We start from the raw sequence: 12,911 nt of genomic DNA, 5'->3' as shown, positions 1-12,911 counted from the left end.
AGCGTCTAAGTTCAATTCCAAACTATTACTTGTGTGTGTTCTCCCCTCACATTCTAGGGTGATCTTGGGGGTAAAAAATAAGTGTTAATTTCTTTTATTTTAATGAGGTATAATTAGGGATTTCATCACCCTAAGGGATAACCTAAACTATACACTCTTGTAGGGTATAAAAATAGGGAAAATAAAAGTTATACCCTGAAGGATCCATTGTCCTAACTAGAGCACATTTCCGTCTATCCAAATCTATTAGATCTTGATAGTGTTGGTCACAATTTTTTTTAGTTTTGAATCCCAAAATATATACCTCTTACTAAGCACCATGGATATCAAATTCAAGGGAAGCTTTTAACCAGTTTATAATCATATAAGGAACATTTTAATCAATTATTGAGGTAGATAAAATGGCCTTCACTTCTATCTCTAATAAATCAATGGAGAATTCCCTAAATAGTTAGAAGAAATATAACCACAAATGTTAAACACATAATCTAACCCAAAACACACCCATTGCATAGTGGATCCCTATTTTGATTATATAAATTTCTTTATTTGCATCATGTCTCATTGGGTTGCGCGACAACCAACATTAGAAAGGCTCCAAGGAAATGCAATTTCATGTGCAACTTTAAAAGGGTTATAGGGATGTGCTACAATGATGATTACAGTACCAATTGTACACCGATCATATTCAAATTTCCTTCTTGTGCAACTACACCTTTGAGGAGATCAATTGTCTTGTACAATATATAAATGATGTAAAAGTCCACCATATTTACATTCAAGTATCAATGTGACATCTTGGAAATTATAAGGATTATAACTAGAGTTTGGTATTCAAAAAATGGAAATCTAGGGTTTTACATGAAAAATAATGCGGTATAACTGTCACCAAACATAACCTACATTGAAATTTCATTTATAGAAGTGTTTAGCATAGATCTTTACTTTTACATAGATTAAGGAGGTTTTTTTGCCAAAAATGTGAAATTTGAAATTCAAATCAGAAAATGACAAGCGTACAATTTTGTACTTGGTTTGATATAGAATACAAGTTAGATCAAGGTAGAAACAACTAAATGGAGGTATATGATTAGAGAAGTGTGATAGTTAGGTAGTTAAAATGAATTTAGTGTTGTGTCTATTGTGAATAGACTGTTCAATGATAAATGTATAGAGATATTTGTGCTTAGAAATAGATAATGAGGCTAGTACAATGAGCCCAAATTCACACAACATTGTGTCATTTGTGATTGTGTATTTGTGTTAATATATTAGCTCAAAATAGGGATAAAATTAAATGAGAAATGACATGGGTATGCAAATTTTTCCATTATGCTATTGTACAATTAACTTTACTTATGCTATGCACACACATTTTGGCCAAGAAGTGATATTTTAAGAATTTTATCTTTTTCACATGTTGATTTTGCAAATTTATTTAATATGATAAATAATTTATCTTTTAAAAAATATACATATCACCCTAACATTTAAATAAACTAGCAAAACAATAAAAGTAAGTACTATATAGTGTAAAACATAATTACCAAATCAAACACTTGTACATTTACGTCCTCATAACATGCATCTCTTTTTTTATAAAACCTTAAAACATGCATTTTTGTTATAATATGAATTTAATTTATAAAGAAAGTGCACTTTTGTATGAAAGCTAATTGAAACTCAAATTTAATTATTCTTGTAAATTTCATTACAATGTGCTTTCTTGGAAAGTATTTATATTCATAAGATGTAAGAGGTAAAATTGAAATTACAATTTCACACTTTATCAAATACATTACCATGTTTGGTATTATTTAGTTCTAGATGATAAATGAATGAAAGTACAACTAGTGTTCCAATTATTTCAGCATGGCCTTCTCAAAATTTTGAGAGATTGTACGTTCTTGAAGGATATGAATTCCCATATACCTGCACATATTGCATGATCAACATGTACCATTAATGTTATATATTGAGAGAATTAAAAAATAAATAATCTAATTAAATTATTAAGCTAAATAGATACCTTTCAAGCATCATGGTTTTGGCTTGTGGGTTGGTACCAAGGGAATCCTTATAGATCGAGCCATCCACAACCCTGAGATTATCAACACCTTTCACCATATATCTTTTATTAACCACTAAACCAGCTTGACAACTTCCATCGTAATGGTAAAATGTCCCCAGTGCTTCTTTTCAGAGCTTGGCCAAGGCATCATCATTTGATTGATTCTTTGGTAATGCTATTCCGAGGAATTGAAGTGTTTCCAGAAATTTCCACTATCAATAAATGCAAACTCTTGAATAGAAGATGACATACTTAGATTAACCATTACTTTTATACCTTTCACACATTTTTGTAGATCAAGAGAGTGCGAATAGTAGCTGTAACGAACATAGGGATTATCTCGAGGATCTACACTTTTCAGCCAAAGGTCACCCCTTGATAAGGGAAATGCCAACTTAATATCAAGAACAACTAAATATTGTGTATTTGTGCCATTATTCCATTGGATAAGGCTACCACTTTCAATGTAATTTTATGAATTGTCTAAAATCCCCACTACTTGTGTATAAGAATATTCAAGTGGGTTTGAGGATACTATAGTGAAGCCATCACTAGGATTATCTTGAACTTTTTTGAGATTTAAAGAATTTTACGTCGGCCTCTGCTTAAAATGATTTCAAGCTCATGAGCAAATAAATATAAATAGTCTATTCCCTTGTAAAATGAGCACTTAACATAAAGGATAAACCTTACGTGCAGGACCACGAGGGGCCAAAAAGTGGTGATATTCTTACTAAAGTTCTGATTGATAGGTCGATTGAAAAATATCTATAAATTTCTAACGGTATCACATTTTTTGAATCAGAAACATGCATGACATTCTATTCTTTATATATTATAGGATTAGAAAAAAGAAAAATTGAATTTCATAAATTTTTGACCAAGTTATGGTGCTCAAACATACGAGTGTTTTATGTTTTTAAAAAGTTATAGTAAAAAAATCATAACTAATTATTTATATAAAAAAAAATACAAAAAATTATGTATCACATCCAGACATGAGTCTCCTACTTATACTAAAATATTATAAAATATTTTTATGATTTGATTATGATTACGATGGTTTGACAGACACTCGCTTCTTATCTTTTCCTTCAAATTTATGTACTGCTGCATTGAAATTTCAAATTTTAGTCACCTAGATTTTTAATTTTTTTAAAAAGAAGTATTAGGTTAGAAACTAGATTCAATTTGATACAAATTCTATTCTTACATATTTTTGAAATAATGTTGGTAGCTTATTCAAATTTTTATGTCAAGTTGCCTAACTCTGTTTTGTTTTTTTTCATTGCCACTTAAGGGCATGTTTGGCCCACCATGAACCTGCACATACCCAACTACCTTTGGTCAATGCGGAGTTTTGACCACAAAACAATGATAGTGATAACATGATGTATTATACTATCCCTATAACATTGTGTCACTAACACGATGTATTATGTATTACTGCAACTACACTTTTTCTGAGCCAGGCCAGTTTGTCCAATGCCTTCACCACTTTATGACCCATGTCTTCTTTGTCTAATTCCACAACCAAGAAAACTCCCAATTGTCTTCTTTGTGGCCTTAGACTAAATGCCTTTACTAGCTACATGCTTGTACAACTTGCACACATACAATCAAATCTACTCAACTAATTGCTAGTATGATACAACACCATCTCAATGAATCTAATCTTCCTCTGGGGCACTAATTCTCCTACATCTCCACCCACTACTATATCTGTTCACATCAATGACAATTCAATGCCAACAATTCTGACTCATCATCGGAAATACCAACATCATCTTTAACATAATAGGATTTCTTATTGAATTTTCTTTATTTTCTTTAAACTTTTGTGTTGTTCCTCTGTTTGGACATCTAGATGCATAATGACCAATCTTTCCACACTTAAAAAATTTAAGAGGTAACACACCTTTATACTTGTTGGTTCCTCTCTTTAGCTTTCTTACAAATTTTTGCTTCCATTTCATCCAGGATCTCATCATCTGAATTTTCATCCATATCTTTCGGGGTTTCAAAGGCTATCTCAGTTATTGCTTTGTCTTTGCCAAACTTCCTCATCCCGAATGTAGTCAAGGTGCCATACAATCATTCCCTGGTGAACTTGGAGGGATCATAAGTTTCTTCAATGGAAGAAATCTTGTCATTGTAACACTCTAGTAAAGTCTTCATAATATTTTCCATCATATCCTTATCATCCAAGGTGTCGCTAAGATCTTTGATGTCATTCACTACACCGTCAACATTCTGAAAATAACTTGTTATGTCTTCACCTTCTTTCATCCTTAAGTTCTCATATCTGCCTTTAGCAGTCTGCATGTTAGCTAGTTTATCTCTATAATTTCCTTCATAGCCATGTTTTTCAATCATTTCCAAACTTCATAAGCAATATCGAATGGAACAACCTTCACCAATTTACTTTAGATAGAGCATTAAAGATAGCATACATTTCTTGTTCATTTTCTTCAGAGGCTTCAATCTCATTTGAGGTAGTAGGTCCATTTGCTGGCTTCACATACTTAGTCTCCATATCTTTCCGGCTCTTGTAACTCAGAGAAATCAAATGTCCTCTCATCTTCACTCTCCTGAAACTATAGCCAGATTCTTCAAAGGTAGGAATAGTCAGTTTATGTTCCATCAAATCTCCTCGAGTGGTTAGTCTCACTTTCTAGGAACCAAAGCTCTGATATAAGCATGCAACTAACTTGAATACTTTCAACAAGCTTTGATACCAATTGTGGTTAGTCTCACTTTCTAGGAACCAAAGTCTTGATACCAATTGTGATGCAACGATACAGGATATGGGATACTCAATGATGATAAAAAATAAAATTTATAAATTCTTGAAACATAAAAAATAAAGTTTAAGAATTCTTGAAACCACAACATAAGAAGAAAATGTCAAAAAATATTTAGCAGGCTTTTGGGTATGTTGACCCCTTGTATTTTCTTTTATTTTGTTGTTGGCTAGATATTAATTTGCGTATAGTTGTCTCCTAGTGTTGGTTTCTTTTTTGTTAAGGCTTTTGAGGTCCCTTCAAAACCCTTTTTACTCTAATAAAAAATATAGGAATAAAATATAATTTTTTTCACTTAATTTTTGGGGTTTAGATATTTGGGATACCTCATGTCATTGGGAATGAGAATTGACAATGTCTAGTAGCTTGCCAAAAAATTGAAATGGTGAGAAAGGATGTAGAAAATGGGGAAACAATTCTTAGTGGTCAAAGAAATTGTAGAAGGTTAAATCTGAAATCCCATAGACAAGAATTGATTATGGATAATGAATTTAAAAGTAAGGATTCCAAAAAATAAAGAAAACAATTCTTTTAAATTGAAAATTTGGCACAAAATATATGAAGACAAGAGAAACTCGCATCAGTTTTCATTCAATGGGTGAAAGGAAAGAATTTACTCTATATAAAACATAGTCTAAAAATTACAATACAAAGCAACCATATTTTACTAATAAGGGTTCAAGGATCAAGAGGGCTCGGACAGTTTAGGAAAAAATAGTCTAAAGGTTCAAACTCTACAAAATTGAAGAATTAGGAAGTTGAAAGAAATGACTTGGAAAAGGAAAAATAACTTAGAAAATTTTAAAACTTTATGGATAACCAGATGTAGGTACTAGTAAAATAAAGAAACACATTCAAATCTAAAGACACACATAGAATCTTGTCCAAGGCTATAAATTGACTAAATCACTCATACTTTAAATATTATTTCTCTTCCCTATTTCTTTTGAAAATAAAACAATATAGAATTAAATATTTGAAGGAAACGAAATTGTCAAGATTTTGCATGAGATATATTTAAGGGCAATGTTAATAAATCTTTGGGTTCTAGTGGTATTTTTCATTTCATTTTATTTGTCTTTCCTCTTAGTACAAAGGACTATCATTCACATGTAGGGCTAGCTTAAGTATATTTCCTTTTATCACAAAGTGTGTAATGGAATCATTTTATTTGACACGTACACTAGATTAAATGTCTGCTTATTTAAACATAATGTAATATTCAATATTCGTTTTATTTTATAAGCATACATTCAATTTGGGATTCTGTCGAGGCACATATTTATCATATAAATATGCTCAGGTCTATAATTTAGCAAATTTGAACATATTTTATCCGTATCTGTGGCATTAAGAAATGAAGAAACTATTGTAAACGACCTACCTCTATCAAAGACAAGTTGGATGAAAGAGTCAATCTCCATCAAACTAAATCCATCTATAATATAGTTGCCAAAAAAAAATTTTTTTTGCATGGACTTGTAACCTTATAAACTATTCCCAAGAGGAAAATATTAAATTTACTATGTGGAACACCATTGTGATCCAATTATAAGTATTGGGATCCTCTTCCTTGAAAACGTGTTTCTCCTTTTTTTGTGACGTTCCATTGACCCATATATATATATATATATATATATATATATATATATATATATATATATATATATATATATCTGTGCGCGCGCGCGTGTGTGTGTAATTAAGCATTCAAATTTTATTCTAAAATTTCTTAAAAAATATGTCATGTTAATATTTATAAAAATAAAAATTATAAACATAACTTACGTTAAAATTTCCTCACTATTTTAAGTTAATTTGAAATTTAAAATATAAATATCACTTTTAGCTTGTGAAGTTGGCAATTCCTTCATAAATGCGTCTAGCGTAGATCTTTACTTTTACATGGACAAAGGAGGTTGATTTACCAAAAATATGAAATTTTAAATTCAAATTGGAAAGAGACAAGTTTACAATTATGTACTTGCCTTGATATAGAATATAAGTTAGATCTAGGTAGAAAGAACCGAAATGAAGGTATATGTTTAGAGAAGTGAGATAACAATGTAGGTAAAATGAATTTAGTGGCGTGTCTATTGTTAATATATTATTTAATGCTAAGTTTATATAGATATTTGTGTTTACAAATAGGTCATGAGGCTAGTAAAATGAGCCCAAATTCACACACTATTGTGTCATTTGCGATTGGGTATTTGTATTAATATATTTGTTCAAAATAGGCATAAAACTAAATGACAAATGGCATGAGTATGCAGAATTTGTGATCATACTATTGTACAATTCATTTTAGTTATGTTATGCACAAACATTTTGGCCAAGAAGTGATATTGTAATAATTTTATCCTTTTCACATGTTCATTTCGTAAATTTATTTAACATGATTTTCTTAAAAAATCTACATCTCACCATAACATATAATTAAACCAACAAAACAAAAAAAGAAGTACTATATAGTGTAAAAAATAGATACCAAATTAAACACTTCCACATTTACATCATCATATAACAATAAATTATAAGAAAAATTATGTATTCCTTTATTTATAAAACCTTGGAACATGTTTTTTTGTTATAATATAAATTCAATTAAAAAAGAAAGTGCACTTTTGTATGAAAGTTAATCAAAGCTCAAATTAAATTTATTCTTGTAAATTTCATAACAATGTGCTATCTTGGAAAATATTTATGTTGATAGGAAATAAGAGGTAAAATTGAATTATTTACAATTTCACACTTTATCAAAAACATTACCATGTTTGGTATTATTTAGTTCTATGATAAATGAATGTGAGCACAACAAGCGTGCCAATTATTTCAGCATGGTCTTCTCATAGTTTTAAGAGATTGTGCGTTCTTGAAGGATATGAATTCCCATATACCTGCACATATTGCATGATCAAAATGTATTGTTAATGTTATATTTTGTGAGAATCGAAAAAGAAATAATGCAATAAAATTTTTAATAAAAATAAATACCTTCCAAGCATCATGGTTGTGGCTTGTGGGTTGGTACCAGGGGAATCCTTATAAATTGAGCCATCCACAACTCTGAGATTATCAACACCTTTCACCAGATATCTTTCATTAACCACTAAACCAGCTTGACAACCTCCATGATAATGGTTAAATGTCCCTAGTGCCTCTTTGCAAAGCTTCGCCAAGGCATCATCATTTGATTGATTCTTTGGTAATGCTATTCCAAGGAATTGGAGTGTTTTGGAATTTCCACTATCAGTAAATGCAAACTCTTGGATAGAACATGACATACTCAGATTAACCATTACTTTTATACCTTTCACACATCTTTGTAGATCAAGAGAGTGTGAATAGTAGTTGTAACGAACATAGGGGTTATCTCGAGGGTCTACGCTTTTAAGCCAAAGATCACCCCTTGATAAGGGAAATGCCAACTTAATATCAAGAACACCTAAATATTGTGTATTTGTACCATTATTCCGTTGGACAAGGCTACCACTTTCGATGTAATTTTGTGAATTGTCTAAAATGCCCGCTAATTGCGAATAAGAATCTTCAAGTGGTTTCGAGGATACTATAGTAAAGGCTGCACTAGGATTATCTTGAACTTGTTTACCTACAAAAGGTGAATCTAAAAGAGCAGGAATATTCATTTCTTTGAGTTGTCTTTTTGGACCAATTCCGCTTAAGAGGAGAAGTTGAGTGCTACCTATGCTTCCTGCTGACAAAATCACCTCACTATTGATTGACAATTGATTAAGTAAAATTTGATAAATGAGACCATCATTATTGCTTCTGAACTCCACTCCGCTAGCCTTTGGCTTTCCTGCAATATAGATTGTTGATAATATTACATGCATACACATAGATAGATATATGAAATATATTTCTGAATATTTTGTAAAAGAATAAAAGGAATACTCATCAAAGTAAAGTAGGGTAGGGGAATTCTGAAAGCAAAATATGCATTGGTACCTGATCCCAAACTGAAGAGTATTCTGCTGGCAGTAGCATTGAGAAGAACTACAATATTTTCTGGATTTGCATACTGGAGTAGATCTGCGGCTGTATGTCTCTTTCCATTCTCGTCAAAGATTGAGCCACTGATCTTGGTGCCAACCAAATGATCGAAAGTGTGGCCGTTGTAAGGAAGAACTCCAGCTTGAAGAAGCCCATCCTTGGTAGCAGAATTCCAAGTAGAAAGCTTGTATTGTTGGAAGGCATTCAACCGTTCTACCCATTCATATGACTCATATACAAGTTTCTCATCCCACTTTATTTTCCGAATATATTCAGTGCTCGCCCTGCTGTAGACTCCACCGTTGATGGCTGATCCGCCTCCTAAAACTCTCGCCCGTACCAACTGCACTCCATCTTCTGAGACAAACCCCTGCGCTACGTTGGGATTAGTTGTGGGAGACCCTCTGAAATCCTCCACATCGGGAATTCCGTAAGGAAGTCCTCCCCTCTCCAATACTAAAACAGAGTAGTGCTGTGAGAGAGTTGCTGCCAGGGGACATCCCGCTGTACCTCCTCCAACCACAATGTAATCATATGATCTTGAAGCTGCCTTTTGAGCATCTGCTGTCATAAACGAATATGGGTACTCTGCAGTTGCACACAGAATCGTCAATGTCAAAAACAATCCTATGCTAAGAAACAACTATATTGATTCCAAACAAAAGTTTTTACCCACCCGGATTAGATGTTGCTGCTTCTGAACAGAATTGATGTGTAAACATCAGCAGGCATGAAATCAGAAGAAATAATTTCTCCATACTGAATGTTGTGATTAACCAGTCTAATTCTTCTTCGAATGAATGTTTTGTGATGTATTTGCAATCGTTGCACCTATTTATAGATATCGTCTTTGAAATAGAATAAGAACAGTTCACGCGTATCTATCCATATGGATAGTATCGAGAATTTTCTATGCATATTTATCCAAATTTTATATTGTCCTTGGTGGTTTTGTCAAACAAATCCCGTGATTGAAAAGTTCAAATTAGAAAATGAAATAAATTTTGTCAACCAATTATTGTTGAATTATCATCCCTCCACTGTCTTCGGTTTAATTAAAACAATAAAATAATGGACCATCTTGCATAAGAGTCTTTTACCAAGTCCAGTCAGGGGCAAGTGGAAATGTAACCTGTCTGTCTTGCAGCCTTGACGGTTTCATTCGTAATTTTGTACATATTAACATATGGTCAACGTCTATCTACGTTTATACATATTAACATACGGTCAGCCAGACTTGTTGCAACACATATTGAATGCTCCAATTGTGCAAGATTCTCTTTCTACAAGAATTGATAATGCAAAGAGTCACCCTCAATTAAGATGTTTGAAATTTGAAAGGATTTAGTCAACAAGAGACCTTGGAGAAGGGAGAAGGGCATGTGCTTCTGCCATATTATTATAACCATCCAGGAATGGAAGTACTGAAGCTACAAGAATATTTCCTTTATGACCACCTGCTTTGCGTGCATTGTGTTTGGTTGCCCCATTAAAGTTTAACTTTAACTTCCCTTTCAAAGGATGAATCCAACTGATTTTTAATCTATCTATTGTTCTTTTGGGGGGTTGGAAAGAGCTTCCCGTAAAAGGGAGATTAATGTGTTCCCAGGATTGAAGGATTTTTTAATCCCAATCTGAAAATGAAGAGTTGATTGATTTGGATTTTGCTACATATGCATTTACTACTTCTGAAATAGAAGTGTCAATTTTTTGCAAGACCCGAGATAAGCTTGAAGGTTCCTATCTAAAGATCCTCTTGTTTCTTTCCCACTAGGTGATCATAGGAGGCATGAATTTCCAGATGCAAGAAAAAAATGATTGATGATAGAGTGAAGGCCAATTTGTGAATATATCCCAGAGATTCTCTGATAAGGGATAAATCCAATTCATTTTATTAATGATGTGAGCCCAACAGGACTGTGCAAAGGAACATTGTAATAGAAGGTGATCCACATCCTCTTGAGCCTATCCACAAAGAACACACCAAAAAGGATCACTAATCCCAAGTTTGATTAATTTGTCTTTTGTTAGAATCCTCCAAGCAAAGCATCCATCTTTAGGATGGTCAACTTCATTCCAGCAGAATGAAAATAACCTTTGAGGTTGTGCTTGCTGGTCTTGACTGATAAGGGAGTTGTAACATATTCTTTACAGCTTCAACTCAATCTCAATGCTTGGAGAATATGAGTTACGATTTGCAATTCCAAAATGCTCCAAAAGATTGATGGCGTATATAATTTGAATTGTAAAGATGCTAAAACCAAATTATCAAAACTCAAGTCTTAGGAAATAATGTAGGAGGCCTAATTGGCTGGCAAACTAGATGTTCACACCTAATAACTTACAAAAATTGAGGCTACACCATATATAATTTTTCATCCAAGTTCTCATTCAAGAAGACAGTTTTCACATCAATTTGATACATATTCTAACTAGATTGAATAGTTATAGATGAGAATTTTTTTTGGGACTTGTAATGTCCACACATAGGACAATTATGCAAGTTAATTTAACTTATTGATAATTTATAATTAAAATATAATCCTATTGTTGCTATATAAATAGTTATAAGGTGAGGTTGTCCGTATAACTGCGAGTGGTATCTTATCTTGTGAATGTTATAGATGGATTTTTTTTGATTGAGATAAACGGGTTTTACAGGGACCCGAAACCCAAAGTTAAAGAGCACAACAAACATAAGAAGTCGCTAACTAGTCTGTAACCAATGACATAACAACCACAGAAACAGTGGCCAAACCTACACAGCAAAAAAAAAAAAGAACAAGAAAAAACTTAAAGTTACTCACTCGACCAGAGATTACTTCATCTTCGAATTCTTTTGAGTCACCCTCTTATTGATGTCCTCGAGCTCATCCATGATGAACCTGGAGGTATTATTCTCCTGGTTCCTGCTTCTAGTCCTTGTATAGGGACCTGTGGTGGTTTGAAGTCTCGTACCCTGCAAGTTTGGTTCCTGGATTCTCTTCTTTTGTTTGATGTCAGAGGATGGAATGCTTCTATTGGACTAAGCTCTTTGATCCGCTATCATCGCATTTACCTTTTTAAGACCCCGAGCACTGTTATTCATGGCTTCCCTACTGATATCCACCAGGTTCTTCAGATTACCCTTAATTTCTTATAAGCTAATCTCCAACTGACCAATCCTTGATTCCTGATCTGTTTTCATGGTCTTTACATCTTCTGTGAGTTCTTGTGTCATTCAGAGAAGTTTATTCGTCTTGCTTTCCATGGGCGTCTCAGTGAAATTGTTAATGATATCTTTAATTCCATCCTTTAACAAATTAATCTCCTTACTGACCCAAAGAAAGCAATTCTCCTGGCTTTTGACAGCGCTGTTAAGGAGAGTACCAAAATAAGAATCTTTTTGGGTATCCCCCTTTTCCCCCTGTTCAACGTTAATGAGGATTTCCAGCTTTATTTCCTTCTGCTTTCCCTTGGTTTCCCCAATTTTTCCAGTTTTAGACTTCTTCATATTTGGTGGCCCCGAATCTTGTAATTTGGGTTTTTATACTAACAGGTAGCCCTTCTGGGGTGTTTTTTTCTTCTGCTTCTTCCAGTGGTAGGTGTAATATTTCATTGGGGGCCCTCCTACTGAGAGGGACGACATATCGAATCATCCGAGACATTGAGTTCCCACCAGTCCATAGCCATACCAGACTCTTATTCATCCATCTCCATATCTTACACATAATGAACATCATTGTTGGACGAAGATTTGGGGGGTTTAACCGCTCGTGAGGGTTTAACCCCATGATCGTTTGCATATTCCATGATGAGCATGATTAGCCCCTCATTGGTGCAATAGCACCTAGGCCTTGAAAGGCGTCATTAAAGTTTTTATGTTTTGTTTTGTTTTCAATGTTGTGCTAAGGTTGTATAAGGTCCAAGGGACCATTTGAAGTCATTATAAATCATATTTTAAGGCATTAAGCCATTTTTGTTCAATGTAGGTCCCTATAAGGTCCTAAGAAGGTCAAATATGGTCAAAGAATAGAAAA

The 12,911-nt window shown here is 33.1% G+C and overlaps 1 protein-coding gene across 1 annotated transcript; it reads right to left on the bottom strand.

Moving 5' to 3' along the window:
• Positions 1–7,732: 7,732 nt before the first annotated feature.
• On the bottom strand, positions 7,733–12,112 carry LOC131033938 ((R)-mandelonitrile lyase-like). Its single transcript, XM_059215660.1, has 7 exons — positions 12,052–12,112; positions 11,631–11,650; positions 9,993–10,093; positions 9,569–9,723; positions 8,848–9,480; positions 7,873–8,698; positions 7,733–7,775 (listed from the first exon to the last, which is right to left on the bottom strand). The coding sequence occupies exons 1-7, from the start codon at positions 12,110–12,112 to the stop codon at positions 7,733–7,735; spliced, it is 1,839 nt and encodes a 612-aa protein (XP_059071643.1).
• Positions 12,113–12,911: the final 799 nt, after the last annotated feature.

This window comes from Cryptomeria japonica, unplaced genomic scaffold, assembly GCF_030272615.1.
Source record: "Cryptomeria japonica unplaced genomic scaffold, Sugi_1.0 HiC_scaffold_214, whole genome shotgun sequence".
Classification (NCBI taxonomy): domain Eukaryota; kingdom Viridiplantae; phylum Streptophyta; class Pinopsida; order Cupressales; family Cupressaceae; genus Cryptomeria; species Cryptomeria japonica.
Note: the sequence above shows the minus strand (reverse complement) of the source record. Positions and strands in the feature narration are given on the sequence as shown.

Excerpts from the sequence above, each read along its gene's own strand:
- LOC131033938 (XM_059215660.1), bottom strand. The coding sequence starts at position 12,112 with ATGACACAAGAACTCACAGAAGATGTAAAGACCATGAAAACAGATCAG. Across the intron at positions 10,094-11,630 it reads GTTTGGCCACTGTTTCTGTG|ATAGACGTTGACCATATGTT; the intron begins GTTGTTATGTCA and ends GTATAAACGTAG. Across the intron at positions 9,481-9,568 it reads AGCAGCAACATCTAATCCGG|AGTACCCATATTCGTTTATG; the intron begins GTGGGTAAAAAC and ends GTGCAACTGCAG.